General features: G+C 46.9%; 1 protein-coding gene and 1 non-coding gene across 2 annotated transcripts; both read right to left on the bottom strand.

Moving 5' to 3' along the window:
* Positions 1-13276: 13276 nt before the first annotated feature.
* LOC135899912 (protein D3-like) lies at positions 13277-14806 on the bottom strand. The gene has a single exon (XM_065429299.1). The coding sequence runs from the start codon at positions 14598-14600 to the stop codon at positions 13923-13925; it is 678 nt and encodes a 225-aa protein (XP_065285371.1). The 5' UTR covers positions 14601-14806; the 3' UTR covers positions 13277-13922.
* A 2936-nt stretch (positions 14807-17742) lies between these two features.
* TRNAT-CGU (transfer RNA threonine (anticodon CGU)) lies at positions 17743-17815 on the bottom strand. Its single transcript has one exon. It is a non-coding gene; the product is annotated as a tRNA-Thr (tRNA).
* Between the last annotated feature and the right edge of the window lie 943 nt (positions 17816-18758).

Below are 18758 nucleotides of genomic sequence, written 5' to 3'. Positions count from 1 at the left end.
TTGTTGGGCTAGTTGGTGCATGTTACTGAAGTACTATAGCGCCAAACAGACGACACAAGAAGAGGCACGGACGAAGCGCTCATCCGTGTCTCTTCTTGTGTCGTCTGTTTGGCGCTATAGTACTTCAGTAACTTACGCAGGGCAGGCAGAAGCAGAGCCGCATTAAAGCGCACCATAGGGTCAAGGCGACACTACAGGAAGATTAGAACCCAGTGATGAAACAGGGGCCGCACGTTTCAGCTTCGCTGGTTATAACCATCGGTACGGAGTGCTTGGGCGGTGATTTTTTTCTTTCTCTTGAGTGCAGATTTCTACGTGATTTCTATGATTTCTTGGGCTCATAACTAGCCATTGTCTACGGGTTCGGACTGTTCATGCGATCACATTGCATGCTTTGTTAACTGAATCCGCAGTGAGTCGTTTCCCGGTGACCTGCACGCTAAGCAATGGACGGGCGTTTAATGACAAGTGAAGGGAATGGATTTGTTTCTAAGGATGCTTCGCATACCACTGATTTCCACATGACGTGGTACCTGTAGTCCAAAATGATACTTCAATTAAATTCTGGAATTTTGCTTGCCACAACCACAATCTGATTAAGGGGCACGTCTCAGTGAGGGACTGCAGATTAATTTTGACCACCTGAGGTTTTTTAACGAGCATCTATAGCCGGCAACAACATAAGAATTACAAAAAAGCTGAAACAAAAAGTCGTGAGCCATTCCACTGTGAAGGTGGATGATCAGCGAAGCTGTTAAGCACAGATGTCACATGTAATATCGAAGAAAGGTACAAACTCATTTATTGTGTTGATCGGTGGTCATCGTGACGAAAGGTAGGCACACACATTTATTGTCTTGATCGGTGGTCATTATTTGTCTAACTATACGTGGTCTTCCCATAGCAACTGTAGAACAAAAATTAAATGCGCTGCTCGGGGGTATACATTGCTTACGGGGTGTGAGCCATTGCTTACGGGTGTATAAGCCATTGCTTACGGGGCTATGAGTCATTGATGATGATTGTTTTTGACATGCCGTTTGTATGTTGTATGCTTGATTAGAAAGAACGGACGCACCGCTCGCTTCACTTTGCTGAATGCTTGTAGCCTCTGCCTTACGGGGCTATGAGCCAGTGTATTTTGTGCGAAGCATATTACGAGAGCTCAACCCAGCTCCTCAGGCGCGGCGGTGTCGCCTTGAAACCACGTGACACCGTGACGTCACGACAGAGGAGAAGTGGCTTTGGCTCAACTCTTGCAAGACGGGCTGGGTGGGAATCGAACCAGGGTCTCCGGAGTGTGGGACGGAGACGCTACCACTGAGCCACGAGTACGATGCTTCAAAGCGGTACAAAAGCGCCTCTAGTGAATGCGGTGTTGCCTTAGAAACGAGCTGTTTCTAAGGCGTGCGTCTCTTGCTCAGGCGCACATTTCGTTGCCGCGCCCAACGCTGCTTTGCTCGACGCTCACCGCGTCCAATGCGGGGCGCGTAGTCGCTGCCCTGTAGCCCATTGTCTTACACCCCTTGGCGGGTCGACGGGAACGCTGTCGCGTTCCACTCTTGAAGGCGAAGCAGTAATGCATGAGTTGTTTCTTCGTCTAGCCGAACCAAATATAGCCAAGCAACAGCAGTTCACCAGGCTAAACAGTGGTTCAACAACTAAAATAAAGGCTAGTATGCTTCGCATCCTGGGCTTAACCTTACCTAAGCCACAGCCATTTTTTTTATATTGTTTACGAGGGTATGGGTACTTACGGGGGGGGGGGTGATGAGCCATTGATGGCGATATTTTTTGTCGACGCACACGAAAAATGCATGGAATCCTATCGCTGTAAAAACTCAGTACACCTGGCCTTCACCTCGGAAAGAGCCGAGGCAGCTGGAGTCTTCTCACAGCTTACTGACTTTCCTCTTCAAATGTAAATGCTGGGCTAATTGGAATATAAAGGCTCGTTGTTCCAAGCTAAAATATTAAATTTGACTTAAAATTGATAACAGCATCATCCATAAAATATACCTTAGACGTTCGTGTTTTATCCTGAACCAGTCACACAAAGACAAATCTGCACGAAAAAAAAAATTGGAGGCTTATCATGGTTAAGCCCAGTGGATGCTTCACGTATCCTTAGCGTTTGGAGGCATCTTGACCGCATACACGCCCGGCGCAACGACGCTGGCGCGGTTGCGGGCACAGAGACTGACGCGACGGCGGGCGCGCGCCGCTTCATCCCTGGCGTGACGTCACATATCACGTGATGCAGCGATGGCGGCGCCGCCGCCGCGTCGCGCGCGACGGCGCGAACCGAAGCGTGGATGCCTCCGCCGGGCGACGTCCGACGGCGCGATATGAGGCCCCATCTGCAGCCGGTGTGACGTCATCACGTGACGTCACATCATGTGATCTCACTTCAGGGTCAATGGTGGCCACCGCCGGGAGGCGACCGACGGCGCGATATGAGGCCCCATCTGCAGCCGGTGTGACGTCATCACGTGACGTCATGTCACGTGACCTACTTGAAGGTCACTTGAAGGTCAATGGTGGCCACCGCCGGGAGGCGACCGACGGCGCGATATGAGGCCCCATCTGCAGCCTGTGTGACGTCATCACGTGCCGTCATGTCACATGACCCCACTTCAGGGTCAATGGTGGCCACCGCCGGGCGTCGCGCGAAGGCCCGAAACCTATGTTAATATGCTTCGCACAAAAAACAGCTTCTTTAAAGACGCAGTACCGCTTGACGTCAGGGAAATGAGTGAACCTAATTGGCTGTGAATAATTTGTGTGTAATCGTGAGTAGATTCCAGCTAGCTTGGCTCTCAGAGGTGAAGGGCAGGTGCAGTGTGCTTTGAGGGTGGAGGTCACGTTTACCGGAATCTCGGAGAACCCTAAAACTATCTGTGCAGCATGTGTGGAGGAGGAAGCGCCGGAGGGATACATAGAAGTTTCGATATTAGCAAACACAAAGAGTTTTGAGACCCAGCGGGCCGTACATTTCATGGAGCCGAATAACCAGGTACTACCAATGTAGCTCTTCGTCGTTTCAGCGCCCGCCTGAATGCAGTGCTACGGTTTTACGGAGCCGAATGATTAGGTACGCCAATGGGGCTCTTTATCGTTTTAACAACAACAGTGACACAGGTTTCTTTTAGAACTTTTCTCATTATTCTCATCGAAGCTGCAAACATTTTGTGATGGTAAGCAACGATGAGATTAATTTTTACAAAGAGCATTGAACCTTATTTTAAAATCTAAAATACAGGGAATCAAAGTGCGGTTAAGATACAATGATTCGCGCATATAAAGAAAGGAGTTTTTCGCAGTTTGTTTGCACCTTAGCCGAGCAACAGCGCACCGGTTAAGTTAGCGTAACGGGCTCCAAGCTACACGTTATTCGATCGTCAGTGATAAGCCATGAGCTCCGAGATCGGGTGCGAACCTGCACGCGCAATCCCGGAGGCCATGGGTAGTGAATCATTCGTGTTTGCCGTACGAGGCTCGAGGCTAACTACCCGCCGCGGTTGCTTAGTGGCTGTGGTGTTGGACTGCTAAGCACGGCCTCGCGGGATCGTATCCCTGCCTCGGCAGCCGCATATCGATGGCGGCGAAATGCGAAAACACTCGCATACTTAAATTTAGGTGCACGTTAAATAGCCTTAGGTGGTCCTAATTTCCGGAGTTCCCCACTACGGCGTGCTTCATGGAAGGAAGGAAGGAAAAAGTGGAGAAGGAAAGGTAGGGAGGTTAACCAGTTTGGCTTAACCGGTTTGCTACCCTACACATGGGAGAGGGATGGGGGAGAGTAAAGATGGGGAAGGGGGAGAGGGAGAGAGAGCACATAGCACAGCACGCACACATCGTCCGTTGGAGGCCATCAATCTGGCATGGTACGCGACGTCACTCTCACAGCCGCTTGTCCAATCCCGTCTCTTTCAAAAACCGAAGTAGTCCCTTTGTCGCCTTCACCTGCGATATCTTCTGTCGGCGGCATGCGAAAATCGTGTCGAGGTAGACTGGTCTACTGTCAAGGCGCGCTAGAACAGATGCCAGGGACTGTCGCTGAACATTATATTCAGGACAGTCGCACAGAACATGTTCCAGCGTCTCCTCGCAAAGACAGGCATTACAGAGATCATTGTCGGCCATTCCAATGCGGAAGGAGTAAGATTTAGTGAGAGCCACCCCCAGCCATAAGCGATAAAGCAGAGGCGTGCTTCATAATCAGAAAGTGGTCTTGGCACGTAAAACCCCACAATTTTTTTTTTTTTTAGGATAACGACGGCGTAACGGAAAGGATGGTCGGATTGCGGACACGGCGTTGGAACTAACACAATAAAGTGTTAGAAAAACGTAAATATGTCACGCGTACGTTGTATTGCTTTTCTGCCGGGGAGTGTTTCTCACCCGACTATCACTGTTGTCATGTCATCGCTCGGTGCAAGACACGCCTGTGTATACGAAGGTGTTGAACGTCGTCGCCGATCCTATATCGAAACAGTACTGTCATATCAGATATCGTGCGCGACGTTTTGCTAGCTTTCTGAGCAAGATCTTGCCCAATAAAAAGATACATTTCGAACTCACGCTCTTGGCAGCGTTTGGTTATTCACGTTCATTACAACATGACAATATACACAACAGAAGGCCAGAAAAAGTAAAAATTTGGTTATTATTATTATTATTATTATTATTATTATTATTATTAATTAAAAATTAAATTATGGGGTTTTACGTGCCAAAACCACTTTCTGATTATGAGGCACGCCGTAGTGGGGGACTCCGGAAATTTCGACCACCTGGGGATCTTTAACGTGCACCTAAATCTAAGTACACGGGTGTTTTCGCATTTCGCCCCCATCGAAATTTATCATCATCATCATCATCATTATTATTATTATTATTATTAGTAGTAGTAGTAGTAGTAGTAGTAGTAGTAGTAGTAGTAGTAGTAGTAGTAGTATTCAGTTTGAAAGCATAGAATGGACAGATAGGAAGATAAGGGGACAAGCACGTTGCCTGTGGAGTGCCTACTTTTTAAGAAGGAGTGGATGTACACATAATACATACAAATTTAAGAAGGGAAGAGAAAAGAAAAAAAGAAGACAACCATTCCACTCTGTGAAGATGGAATGGCAGCGAAAGCTGACGACAGTCAAAGCTCTCAAACGAAAAGTAAAGTGATTTCGCTGCCATTCGACCACCTGGGGATCTTTAACGTGCACCTAAATCTAAGTACACGGGTGTTTTCGCATTTCGCCCCCATCGAAATTTATCATTATTATTATTATTATTATTATTATTAGTAGTAGTAGTAGTAGTAGTAGTAGTGATAGTGATAGTGATAGTAGTAGTATTAGTAGTGATAGTCGGGTGAGAATGGCAGCGAAAGCTGACGCCAGTCAAAGCTCTCAAACGAAAAGTAAAGTGATTTCGCTGCCATTCCATCTTCACCGAGTGGAATGGTTGCACGGGCTCGCAATTGTCGCTTTCGTTCAGCATGGCGAGAACGTTCTTCATCGGTGGTCGTTTCGCGCCGGCGCCGTTTACATTGTCGTTGCTGTTCCCTCCGGCACTCCTCGTACGCATGTTGTTCTTCAGGTGTAGTAACCATACTGTCCGCCCCGTCGATAGCGCAACTGTTTTTTAGCGCCGGTACCTCTCCTGCTTATATAACGCGATAACCTTGACGTCACGCTATTGTGCAAGGCGAGCGTTCTAACCCGTTCCGCATTTTGACATCTGAGCCGCCGCACTGCACCCGTATGGGTTTGTTAGAAATCGCTAAATCCGTTTCTGTTGCCAGACGCCGAAAAAAAACTACTGAAGGTTAGTGATATACAGCTTTTGCTGTAAAAAAACAAGATCGTAGTCCACGAAGGCTAATTTAATGCAACGCAAAAGACTACAGTGGAAATAGTCACAAAAAAAAAAAAAGATCACCGCACATGTCGCAGCGACGTTAAAGAACCCCAGGTGGTCTAAATTTCCGGAGTCCTCCACTACGGCGTGCCTCATAATCAGAAAGTGGTTTTGGCACGTAAAACCCCAAATATTATTATTATTATTATGTCGCAGCGATTGCAAAAGAAACTGTAGGACTCGCACGAGTCACTCTTGTCCGTTCTTTACGATGCGAAAGTTCTTTATCTTGCCACCACCCGTGGCGAGATAAAGATATACCCGTGATTCTTGTCGATGTTTAGCTTATAGCGGTTAAGCGCGCCAGCCGAAGCGCTACCTTCTTGCGCTGCTCCATTTTGTTGCACTGATGTTCCCCACATGTCCCTCGCGCTCAAACTGCACGCGGCGCCATGTCATCAACGTGACGTCATGGATTTCAAGCTGTATTGCCGCACGTGGGCTGTGCAACGCAATGCTGGAATCTAAACGAAGCAAGGCGTGCTTGTGTTAGCGAGGTATAGCCTCGTCGCCTGTAGCCGCCAACGCTCACTCTTTCACGAGGTCACGTGACCTTGTCACGTCACGAGTCACGTGACGAGGTCACTTGTCACGAGGTCGAAGCCGTGTATGACGCTTGTCGAAGGTAGAATGTTCATGAAAGGTGTATGCACAGAAAAATACGATTAGACACGTAAACACATTTGAGGCTTTTTTTTGTTGTTGTTGTTAACTAATGTTGTGCTAGAGGCACATACGCGTTCTGGAGGATTGGCCAATGATGGAAAAAGACTGCAGTGGCCCAACTTCGTCTATTCGCGCACGTATACTCAGTGGCACATAGCCAGAGGCACATAGCACGTATCTCATGTTGTTTTCTCTAGTATACATATATAGGCGACGAAGCGACGATGAACGACAAAATCCGCGGGAAAGGCCAAGAAAGCTTAGCTGTGAAAGGATTCCGAATCTCGTTTTAGGTCGATGTCTTGGTCAACATCTCTGACGTCACGGGCAGCTGGCGCGGAGCTTCGAAGTGGTGTAGTCTCACTACTGCGTCCTTTCTGGCTTAGCATGCCCCTGTATCACGCCATGACTTGCCTTCTAAACCAGTCTAAAAGTATTCTTTACCATCCCAAAATGAAAGAGTGTTCCTCTTTGGTTGATTGATATTTATCCATGGCGTTCAACGTTCCCGAAGTGTCATCCTGGATCGTCTGAGAAACGTCTTAGTGAAAGGCCCGGAATAATTTGGACCACCTGGAGTTCTTTATTGTGTATCTAAATTTAAGTAGACGAGCGTGTTTTCTTTTTCATTTCCCCTCCCCCCCCCCCCCCATCGAAATGCTGACGGGAATGGAAACCGCGACCTCCGTGCTGAGCAACAAAAGAGCATAAGCCACTGTTAAATAATTTGCGCCCTTAAAAGTGAATAAGGGTGAAAATTATTTTACAGGGCTACCGCGGCTCGTTTTGCTATCCTTTAACATTTTACACCTCATATATGTATACCGCCTCCACAATACTTATCACGGTACACGCTTGAGCTTTCATTTCTTTAGAGTGTAATTTCCAGTGACAGTGCCGTGACCCGCCGTGGTTGCTCAGTGGCTATGGTGTTGGGCTGATGAGCACGAGGTCGCGGGATCGAATCCCGGCCACGGCGGCCGCATTTCGATGGGGGCGAAATGCGAAAACACCCGTGTGCTTAGATTTAGGTGCACGTTAAAGAACCCCAGGTGGTCAAAATTTCCGCAGTCCTCCACTACGGCGTGCCTCATAATCAGAAAGTGGTTTTGGCACGTAAAACCCCATAATTTAATTTTTTTAGAGTGTAATTCCCAGTGACAGTGCCGTGAAATTTTATGCCTGCCTCTTTCCTTATTTTTTTTTTCTCAGGAAGCTTTACCGTTAGCTTTTCGCCTTCTGTAATTGTTGAGAAAAAGCCACCGCGAACAGTTTCTCGCGTGTCCCTGTTACAAGTCAGGCGGCGACTATTTTCTGTGGTAGCTTAAGAGGAAGCTTTAGCTCGGGTGCTCCTATCTAAATACACGTAAAAGGAGAATTCGTTTTTCTCGGCAACCACTGCGCCAAATTTGACGAGGTTTGTTGCATTTGAAAGAAAAACTTAAATTCTAGTGACCATTGGTTTCGAATTTTTCATTAAAGATGAGCAAAAATCGAAAATGTTCAGAAAAGGATATTATTAAATTTACAACTCTGTCACTCAGCAACGAAAAACGATATCACAATTCTGTGAATTCCTTCTGATACTGCATATAAAGCGGAGAAAACTTATATGTTACACATGAATCTGACAAAATTCAGTAATATGTAAGTACAGCTTTTGCAGAACCCCTGTACACAACGTGACAAATTCATGTAAGATATAAATGGACCTATCGAATAGTCTGCTTTGATTGATCTAACGGATGCTGTTTACAGAACCGCGATATCTATTCTTGATGCGGAGCTATTAATTTATAAACTTGATACGTCTACTTCTTTTCGAACTTGCGAAAATTTTAAAATTCTTGTAACAGAATTCAGGCCGTAAATCGAAATTCCGCTTTCGACAGTCACGAGAATTGAACTTTCTCTCTCAAATGCAACAAATTTCGTTAAAATCGGTCCAGGCGTTATCTCATAAAAGCGGTTCTACGCGTTACATGTATTTGAATAGGCCGCGTCGGAGTTGGGCACGAGCTAAAGCTTCCTGTTAATGGCGATGGCGTCGCCCGCTGCTGGGCTCTCGAGGTCACAGATTAAAACCCGGCCGCGTCTGCCGCATTTCCACGGGGTCGAAATTGAAGAACGCACGTGTGTATACTTTGATTTAGGTGTGCGTTAAGGAAACCCAGGGGGCCAAAACTAAACCGGAGTCCCCTCCCCTCCCCCCCCCCACCTCTACTTCCATGTGCATCGTAATCACATCGTGTGTTTCTGGCACCGCATTCTTCCAGAACTTAAAACTTATATTAGAACTGTCACTCTTCAGCTCTGCACGAGTCACACGCAAAAAGAAAGAAGAAAAAAAAACGAAAACGAAAACTTGTCTCACGTGCTCGGATTAAGTCTGACAGTGATGGCGCGGTCCTCAACGAATGGCACGAGATAATATCGGCGCGTGCCCTGATCCGTACACAACCTGACCCATTCTGAAGGGCACACAATTTGGTCCACGATAACAAAGAAAAAAGGAAAAAAGAACTCGCGAGCGCATTCTCGTACATTCCACCATTAATGAAATGTTCGCATGCACGCAGCCAGGTTATTACGTCCGATTCCGTAAGAACCCGGATAAGCTGTCTGCATTTCATTGTCACGTTCTTCATGTCTGCACGCATTTCGCTTAATTTAATGCACACATACCCGCCTACCTTGGTCGCGCATGTTTCTATAGGCATACTCCGTTTCATACGTAACGCGCAACGACGCGGAAGCTTCGCAAATACGTGCTGTGCGGCCATATATAAGTCCCACTCTGCGCATTTCGCGATGGAGTTGTTCTTTAAGTGCGGCGCTCAATTTCTATCGAATAACTAGCTACCTTATTCTCGACAACAACAACTTGCGTACGTAAGGGCACGTCGCATCAAGTATTATTTGCTCACCTCTCTCTGTCTCTCTCTCTCTCTTTTTTTTTTGCTTTCAATATGCGGCGTGCTATATAGCTTCGATGCCGAGCGTAAAGCCGTGCGCTGAGGGTGCTGCATGGTCGCAGAAGACATGAAGCGGGAAGAGTGTCAGTCTGCTCTTTCGGCTGTATATAGTTTCGGATCAGGGACGTCTTCTGTCTAAGATTTACGTGGCATTTGGCGACGCGAAGAAACGTGAAACTTAATGTCGCATCGAATCAAATGATGCGTAGCTTTGTCTCTTTATGTTTTTATTATGTGACGCAACTATTTCTTAGTCGGGACTGCGAGCGCTGGGAGGAGTCTCTCTACATAGCCTTCGCATCGTTGCCTACTATACATGAAACCGCGTGTAAAAATTCCACCAGCTGATTCAAGTCGCAAGAGCCAATTTCTTAATGCATAAGCGTTCTGCAGGAAGAGTAGCGGCTCCCTGTAAACAAATTTACATCCCTAAAAGTGAACAAGGGTGTAAATATTTCTATATCTTACACCCTTACGCTCTTTTGTGTAACGGTGCAACTATTTTGCAGTGTGCTTCGCGATGGGGGTATACTAAAATAAACGCCTCTGCTATCTCGGTGTTGTGGAGAGTTTGGAGAGGGAGAGCGTTTCCGTCTTTCCTGTCAAAAACGCTATGTCACGCTGACGTGCGTGTGATACGTGTGCACCCATGTCACTGCAGTGTCATGTTAAATTACACTAGCTAGTAAACTAGACAGTGTACAATTGCTGTACTGTAGCTGCGAGACGTTTACCAATTGATCACTGGGCGCTCACTGAGATGCTTCAATTTTCCCATTTCAATATGTCTTGCATACAAGCTACAGTTTACTTGGGGAATTATAGTATTATAAAGTTCAATAATTAATTAGGACTAATTATATAGTAAGGTAGAAGGAAAAAAATAATCCGAATATCTCCAAGCGACGGAAAACAACATAACCTTGGTTCTGTCCAGCCATACGTGATATTCGCATATTTTTAAGCTCTGGCTAAAGTTAGCGGCGACACCATGTATAAATATCTTGGATCATCGGCAAGAGCTTTTGCGCACGGTCGAAAACCACGTGGCGGCTCGTGAAAGGCACACCATTGTACCACTTAGCGGCAAAACTTAATGCGAGGGAGGAGAGGAAAAGGTGGGGGCGGGTCAGAAAAATCAATAACGCGGTTTCTTCGATTTCGGTTACTACGGCAACTCTATCTAACTGCGTAAAAAAGCGACCTTCAACGTTTCCGCGCACCCCGGGGGCACGAAAATCGCACAAGAAGAAAAAAAAAAAAGCGGCCTTCTCAGCGGCTGTTTTCCAGGCACTATTTGCTCTGCGAAGCATTTTTTGCTTGTTTAGCCTCGCGTTTCTTGCGGCGCTTGATGATTGAATTAAATGGCCAATTCGACAGAATTGCCATTTTAGTTCGCAAAAGGTTCAACTGCGGCTATTTCAGAATTAGAGTAATTACATTACCTTGAACGACACTTCAGGACAATAACAGACAGATCAAGTTTAATAGGTTATGCCCCCGTGACCTGTGCAATTAGATCTGCATAGAAATTAATTTGCATCGAAATTTCTTGGCCCACTCGAAGTGTGAAGCATGGCTGTCTATAGCAGGATCAAAGTCAAGCGCGCTTGAACTGACTGTGTGGAACTACTTTATCTGTATTGAGTTTTCTCATTTTTTGCGCGCTCACGTCTTATTCTCACTGAAGTCAACTTGCATCAGAATTTTCGAACGCGACCAAAGCATTAGTTCAAGAGTATCGAATCACACTTGAAGAAAACGAATAGCACCATTCAGTCTGCATTGAAATTAAACTAGAGCGTGCTATAGAGTGCCCTCGCAACAGACGCATCATCTGCATTGACTCAAGCACGGTCGAAATCACCCCTAGAATAGAACTACTGACTGGCGCCACACTGGCAGTTCCAAAATAGAAGTCTATCTACGTATATTGAAATTTTCTAGGAGTGCAATAGAAGCGCGAAGCGTGATTGCCTTATAGGTGGGCCACATTGAAGCTTGCTTGAATTGGTCGTGTGGACGCGCTCTGCTTTCCTCTAGCCTGATCTTAATTGACTCAAGCATGCGTGAAATTGCTTTTGCGGCAGTGGTTATTATGCGTCTGACTTGTGGGCAGTTTCGAGCCTCACTGAAGTTCGTGTGCGTCGAGTTCTGCGAGCGATATTTAGCTCTAGATCTGCATTGACCCGAGCACAATTGAAAGCGTTCGTGTCGCAATCCGAACATATCAGTGTAGAAGCCTAATGTGCGGAAGCCTTGGAGCTTCTTTTCTACATGGGGAGAGGAAATCAGGAAATCGAGAAGAATGAATGAACCGCCATTTATTATTATTATTATTCTGTAGCGATGTGAGAATATTAGAGATATCGAATACGGATCGAATAGTCCTTGCTATTCGAAATTACCGAATATTCGCTTGTGTTCGAACATTCTGAACCTCGAACAACACTTTCGAACTTTCGAGTGGGAGAGACCGAAGGAAGTGGCGACTGTTCTGAATGACGTTTTCTGCAGGAGCGACGCGGTTGTTTTTTGCGAGATGCATCACCCGATCCTGAGCGAACGTACAGGGCAGATAACTACAGCCGAATAATTTGCAGTCATTAAATAACAATGCATGCTTTCACTTGCATGCATTGCATGCATTCATGCGTGAATTGCATGCATGCATGCATTGAATTGCATGCATGCATTGCATGCAATGCATGTTTTAAGCAGCTTATATACCAATTATTTGCTTCAATTAAGGCAATGCAATTCATTACTGGGTCTGCCTCACCGCATTTTCACACTGTTAAAACAATTTGAGGTGCTGTAGTACTGCATGCTCCTCTCCTTCAACGAGCACACACGTCTACGTGCATCTGCTGAAGGGCTGATTCCTTGTTTCAATCCTGTCAGCGTCGCTCGTGATCCACTTAGCTGAAAGCAGTTGTTCGTCATTTACTAGATCCAGTTAGCTGGGCGTCCAGTTGCGAACGGCCTCATTACGTGCATTATATGAAATAAATGACTCTTGTTTGTTCTTTCCTTTCTTTTCTTTCATTCGCTATTTCTCTCTCTCAATTTCTTCTTTTTCCCAGTTGAATTTGACGCATACTTTGTGTTTCACTTTGTTTACAAATGATAAAATATTCGGAGGTTGTTTTGCTCGAACATTCCCATTCGATTCCAAATTTACAACACAGTATTCTATGACGTACATTATATTTTCTGTTTTTAAAAATCTTTATGTCTTAGTTTACGGCTATGTTTCCTAAACTATATCATATTTTGGTTTGTCAGTCCTCTAGTTGACCAGCGTCCGATGCTTTCACGGCTGATAAATGCTACAACTTTCATAACTATGTCGCTAACGTCGCTAATGTCGCTAACGTCGCACACGCTGATGTAATCTGTACAAAATATTCACCACTCTTTTCCTGTATATTCTGCGGCTATCCGAAGGTAATAAAACGGAAAACATCGTTCGGGCAAACAAAACAAAAAAAAAGAAATCGGGGACAACTCACAGTTTTGTGACGATCGCTGTTTTTGCACGTGTGTGTGTTTTATTATTGAATATAGGTTACCAAATAATAACCCGACCACAAACTCTATCGAAGACAACATGTAACAACCATATAGTTGAAGTCTTCACACCAAAATGTTTGTCACCGAAGCCCTGCGACTTGTATTGAGTGCGGAAGAAACACACGTTGTCACGCTCATGCTCTCATTCGAAAATTATGTGCGCCAGCACTTTATTGACTTTTCGTTTTACAGCGTTATCCAAAACGCGATGACACAGCTCTTTCAAAAGTAGCACTTCGTTTCAAGCAAAGCGGAGAACCGGCTTTTTTCATTAGTAGCACCTTGAAGTTGAACATGAAAGAAGAAGAAGAAGAAGGAGAAATGAAGACAGGCTGGTGTAGAATGATATCCTATCCTGGTGAATGACTCGAGGAGGCGCACAACGCCTGCCTATCTGGAATAGGAGTGTTTGCAGAAGTGTTTGCAAGAAAGGAAACGCCTCTATGTGCGATTGCTTGAAACATAAAACAATAGGGCGTTCGGGGAAGCATGTAAACTGTACAGGTATAGTTATCACAGTGAGCGCTCTTGTGCTGTCCGTCTGCGTTTCTCGAAGTTGTGCACGAAAAACGACGGGAAGCGTAATCTATACGCCGAACGTAGATGGCTGACTACATACGAACTCGATACACTGCCATAGCTTCTAAATACTTTTTACATGACATCTTCGCTTGTCCGTTCATCGTTCAGCATTCGCATCGTAGCACCGCTTATGCGCACTTTCCAGAAAGAGAGGTCAGCGGGCGTTCGAAGCATGCGAAAAAAAAAAAATAGTAAACACTCTCTTCACGGATTTTCGGCGAAAAAGAAGTTTCCGGCCAGAGGCGCCCCGAGCTCCGTCTTGTTGACGAAGTCGGCCAGGTTGAAGTTGCTCCGCTTCTCGGGCGCCAGCTCGGAGCCCTGGAGTCGTCTGCCGCGCTGACAGTACAGCAGGAACACGTACCGGTGAGGACCCGAGCCCTTGGGAGGAGCAGGGCCGTTGTACGGCACGGCCTGGTCTCCCTCGTGAAGCTTGTCCGTGCCGTTGACGTTGACCACGATCCAGTGGAGCCAGCTGCGGAACTGCGGATTCTGACGGCTGGTCGCGTCCGGGTCGACCATGAGCAGCGCGAACGGCGGCTCGCACTCGACGCTGGCGTTCAGGCACACGGTCGGAGCGGCGCCGGCCTGCTGGGGCGTCAGCTTGTTGCCCAGCGTCACCTGAAGCGGCCCGTCGTACCTGACGTCGAGCGTCGCGTTGGGCGCACCGGGCAGCGAGAGATCAGCGACCAGCTCCTCGGTCGTCCAGACGGACGACGGTTGCTGCTGCTCGGACGCGGCGGCCGTCTGGTTCGTCGGCATTGGCGCGGGCGGCGGCGGCGGCTGAGCCGTCGTCGCGTTCGTCATGTTGGAGTCCTGCGCTCGAATGCTGTCGCACAGCGCCAGGAGAAGGAGCAGGGACGAAAGCCGCTGGACGAACTGCATCGTTGTGTGTGAACTCCGGCGAAGCGACACAGCCTGGCACAGGCAAAAGCGGGTGGTTGAAGTGGCGCGCCAGAAACTCGAACTCGACTCGCGGACTCTTCTCCGTCGATGCACAGAGGCGCGCGCGGACAGTGATTGCGACGCCCTCTCGCGTCTTTATATAAGCTCTTCTCTGCCCGCTGGCGAAGCGGTTGCCACGGCGATATCGCCGCCGGAAAAGCCGGTCCCCGTCGCGTTCCTCTTTTATTTGTGTGTCGGTGCAATGGTCTGTGGCGGCCGTGTTTCTTTTCTTTTTTCTTTTTCTTTGCTTTCGGTCGTTCACGACTGACAACTCAACTGCGACGGCGCTGCAGCGGTGGGGGTGGCTTAGGGCGGCTGTGTTAGCTGTATTTTTCCGTACGTCTGGACTACTCCCTCCACTGCCAGGTTACGCAAGAGGGAGAGGCGCGCTTGTTAGATCGCTGGCTTAATTTTCTACCGTTGGCTTCAGTGAGTGCCTGTAACAGCTGTAATGGGCGGATGATTGGCAGTAAATGCCGGCTTCGAGGGCGTGTACGTGAATTTGGTCTCGTCGTCTTCTTTTTTGGCGTCCTTGGCCGCGAATCCGCCGAGCATATACAGTGCAGACTGAATTAAGGATGTACGTGCCCTCTAAAGGATAACATTAAACGCAAAGAGAGAGAGAGAGAGAGAGAGAGAGAGCCCTTCGTGACTTGGCAATCAAGTGCAGCGTACACGACCGTGTGTTCAAAGTAATCGTTGTATTGCACAAAAGTTGGGCGTTATTGAAGCTTCCTTGTCATGTTAATGTTTCTACCCGCATGTGCTAGACACTGCCAAAGTTATACTGAGTCTCTTCGATACACTCGGCTTCTCGAATGGCGTCTGGTGGTCCCGGGGAAGCAAATTATACCCGTCCTCGTGGCAATTTTATAACGACCAGGGACCACGAGTGAAACCTGTAAAAGGAAAAGCGAATAGGTCGACTCGGCAGTTTCGCTTGTGCATGTAAGGTAGCCAAACTTACGAGGAAGTCGTGCCTGCCTTGCAACGCGCAATGCGACAGGCGCGTCACCTAGCTGTGCCATAGACTTCAAGGCCACACCGTGCCGACCACTGCTGTTCAGTGTTATATGCTTGCTCATACGGGTCGTTGCAAGCACCACGTGTCTGCAAATATGAAGAGGGAGCATTTTTTTTTTGCCGATCTTTAGAGCGCCATCATCGCTACAGAATACTGTCTGCTCGTTCACAAGAACTTTCCATAACTGCAAGAATGTCCTGTAAACCTAATGTAAACGAGTGGCCATGACAGTACCCTTGGCAGCCTTCACGACAGAAGGCGGTCAGGGCCTGCTACTCAGCTTTCCGAAATCAACGGAGTGGTGCAAACGACTTTGGCCCACCGGCGTACCTTATTTCGTGCACCTACTCCTGCCTCCTCCTATTTGTCCAAGATGATGTTTCCTCATACCCCTTTTCCAGGACAATGCATAGCAAACCACATTTGGTCTTCCGGTTAACGTTGCTTCCTGAATTACGCCAGGGGCAGCTCCTCAACGAAGACTTTATGCTAGGCGCGATTCTGTGCTGCTGAGCCCCGTCAGATTCAGTGCCGATTGACACGATCTGCCGATCGTGTAAATCCAGTAAGGACAGAATAAATTAACTGTTTGTCGGTAATCCTCACTTCCACAGCGCAATCAGCGAATGCTCGACAGGCTGTCTCGAAACACACATTACGAGGCTGTGTTGCGCACTGCAGCCATGCGACACGAACCCTGTAAAATCATTATTTTCGCCAAATTTAGCTGAGGGTTAAATAATTCCACTTAGTCAAAATTCATCCCGCTACGGCTTCAACAGAATGCATGCGTGAGCTTGCATAACAGCGTTCTTCAAAGCTGGCTTCTCCGCAATAAGGCTGCTTGTGGGGAGAAGCCTGTTTCACAAGGTATTTTTTTGCCTTGCCGGTCTGCACATTGGAAACATCGGTGTGTGTGTGTGTGAGGCGGGGGGGGGGGGGGGTAGGTGGAGCTCACGCTGCACGCGTGCATGTGGGTGTGTGTTTTGATTCTTGATCTGCAGGTTAACCAATAAATCGAGCAATTTAGCTTTTATGCTGACAGAAAGCACGGCCTCAGAAATGTGAACCAAATGAATTCGATTGTGGGATTTTACATGCCAGGACGGCTATCTGATTACGAGGCACGCCGCAGCGGGGTACTCTCGATTAGTTTGAAACACTTGGGGTTCCCCCCGTCAGAAACAGGCCGCTGCGGCCGTAGTCCAACCCCCAACCTCGATCTCAGCAATGCAAAGCCATAGCTACGGAGTTACCGCGGCGGGTGTACATAAACGACCATCGTCGGCGGTGGGAGAGGAACTGCCGAAGGCGTGACCTTGTTTTGTTCGGCGTGGCGTGGTTTCCTAAATACGTCTCCCCGAGTTCAACGGCGCGTGGACAAGCGTCTTCATTTGATGATTGCACACAGCGCGTGCTGCTTCTTTGGCGCGTACATCCTGGGCGTTCCAATAAAAATGGTTTCTATTCTAGCATTCGGAGCTTTTGCTGTTGCTTGCATGCGTGGCTGCAACGACGCTGTTTTGCTCGCTGAGGTTCTTCGGGCCCCGCGGTGACTCGTGGTTGTGATTACGCACGCCCAGGTCCGCCGGGAAAGACGCGTGTCGGCTGGTGTGACCGTTTCTGCAGAAATATACCGGAGGCTATGGTTGGCGCCGAGGCTAACCTGTTTTGTTCGCTGGGGCTCCTGCGAGAAGTGATACGTGGTTGAGCGATTTTGTTTCAGGTCTACGTTCCCACGCCCCAATATTTGAAGTGGCGCAGTGAAAGCATGAAAAATACCACGGCAATCTGTACCCACACGCTATTTCACTTGCGATTGTTTTCGCGATGGTTCGTGAAGCGCCATTTCTGAATCTTTTTGCCTTTCACGTCTGCCTCAAAGATGTCTATGAACGAGAAGAAACGGGATTAACTGAGGGGCCCGATTGTTATTAATCATATCATGAGAAGCCAACAAACAAAGACAAATTACAACATAGGGGAAATCACTTGTACTTACTGATTGAATTAAAGAAATGGTCAGGTAATGCCAGTGAAGGTGGACAAAAAACAACTTGCCGCAGATGGGGAACGATCCCACGTTTTCGCATTACGCGTGCGACGCTCTAACCAATTGAGCTACCGCGACGCCGTTTTCACATGAACTTTCCCCAAAAAAGATAACGTACTCGTGACGCCTGCGGCAGAAAGGACGTTCCACATCCGCCACCAATGTTTGTGAGCGGTGGCGCTGGCTAACACTCCCAAGCTTAGTTGTAATGGCAAAAAATGTCCAGGTATGCCTGGACTTGATATCACAAGTCCTTGCGGAATCGCGGAATGATATTATTCATGTGAAGTAGGGAAGTAGGAATTACAAGAGACGTATACTTACAAAGGAGGTCCCGCAGTTATGCAGTAGAAACTTAATTGGGAATTCTCGTGCATTATGACGAGAATTGCTTCAATAAAACAACAGTTATAACGCCCGAAACTTGTAACTATAAAATCCTATTTGAACGTAATGTAAAAAATGATCAAAATACAACGTATGGCGGCGAATAAATCGTTAGTAATGAAAAAAACCTCAAAGATATAACATTTCAATAACCGGCCAAAAAATATGAACCGAAAAAATGCAGGAAAGGAAAAAAATAATTAAAGACGCGACGAATGAAGTGTACTACGCGATAACATGGGAATACAATGGTATAGAAGCCTAAAAATTAGTTGTATGTAGTTAAAATAGTCGCAGTTTCTTGTGATAGTTTTTAGTTCCTTTAGGCTATCAAAATTATTTTTCACGCTTTTAACTCTACGAAAATTATGTAATTATATACCACCGCGTACTCGGCCTTGTGTAGGTGTAAATCTATGCAGATAGTTATTTAGTTAGTTAGTTAGTTGTTAGTTAGTTAGTTAGTTAGTTAGTTAGTTAGTTAGTTAGTTAGTTAGTTAGTTAGTTAGTTAGTTAGTTAGTTAGTTAGTTAGTTAGTTAGTTAGTTAGTTAGTTCAATTTCTAAGTTCGTTATAAGCAACTTTTAATGGCGGCAACATAAACGTTTAGTAGCACCAAAAGGGCGTGACGTGTA

Source organism: Dermacentor albipictus, chromosome 2, assembly GCF_038994185.2.
Source record: "Dermacentor albipictus isolate Rhodes 1998 colony chromosome 2, USDA_Dalb.pri_finalv2, whole genome shotgun sequence".
In the NCBI taxonomy this organism is placed as follows: domain Eukaryota; kingdom Metazoa; phylum Arthropoda; class Arachnida; order Ixodida; family Ixodidae; genus Dermacentor; species Dermacentor albipictus.
The sequence above is the reverse complement of the archived record's forward strand: the minus strand, read 5'-3'. Positions and strand labels throughout refer to the sequence as shown.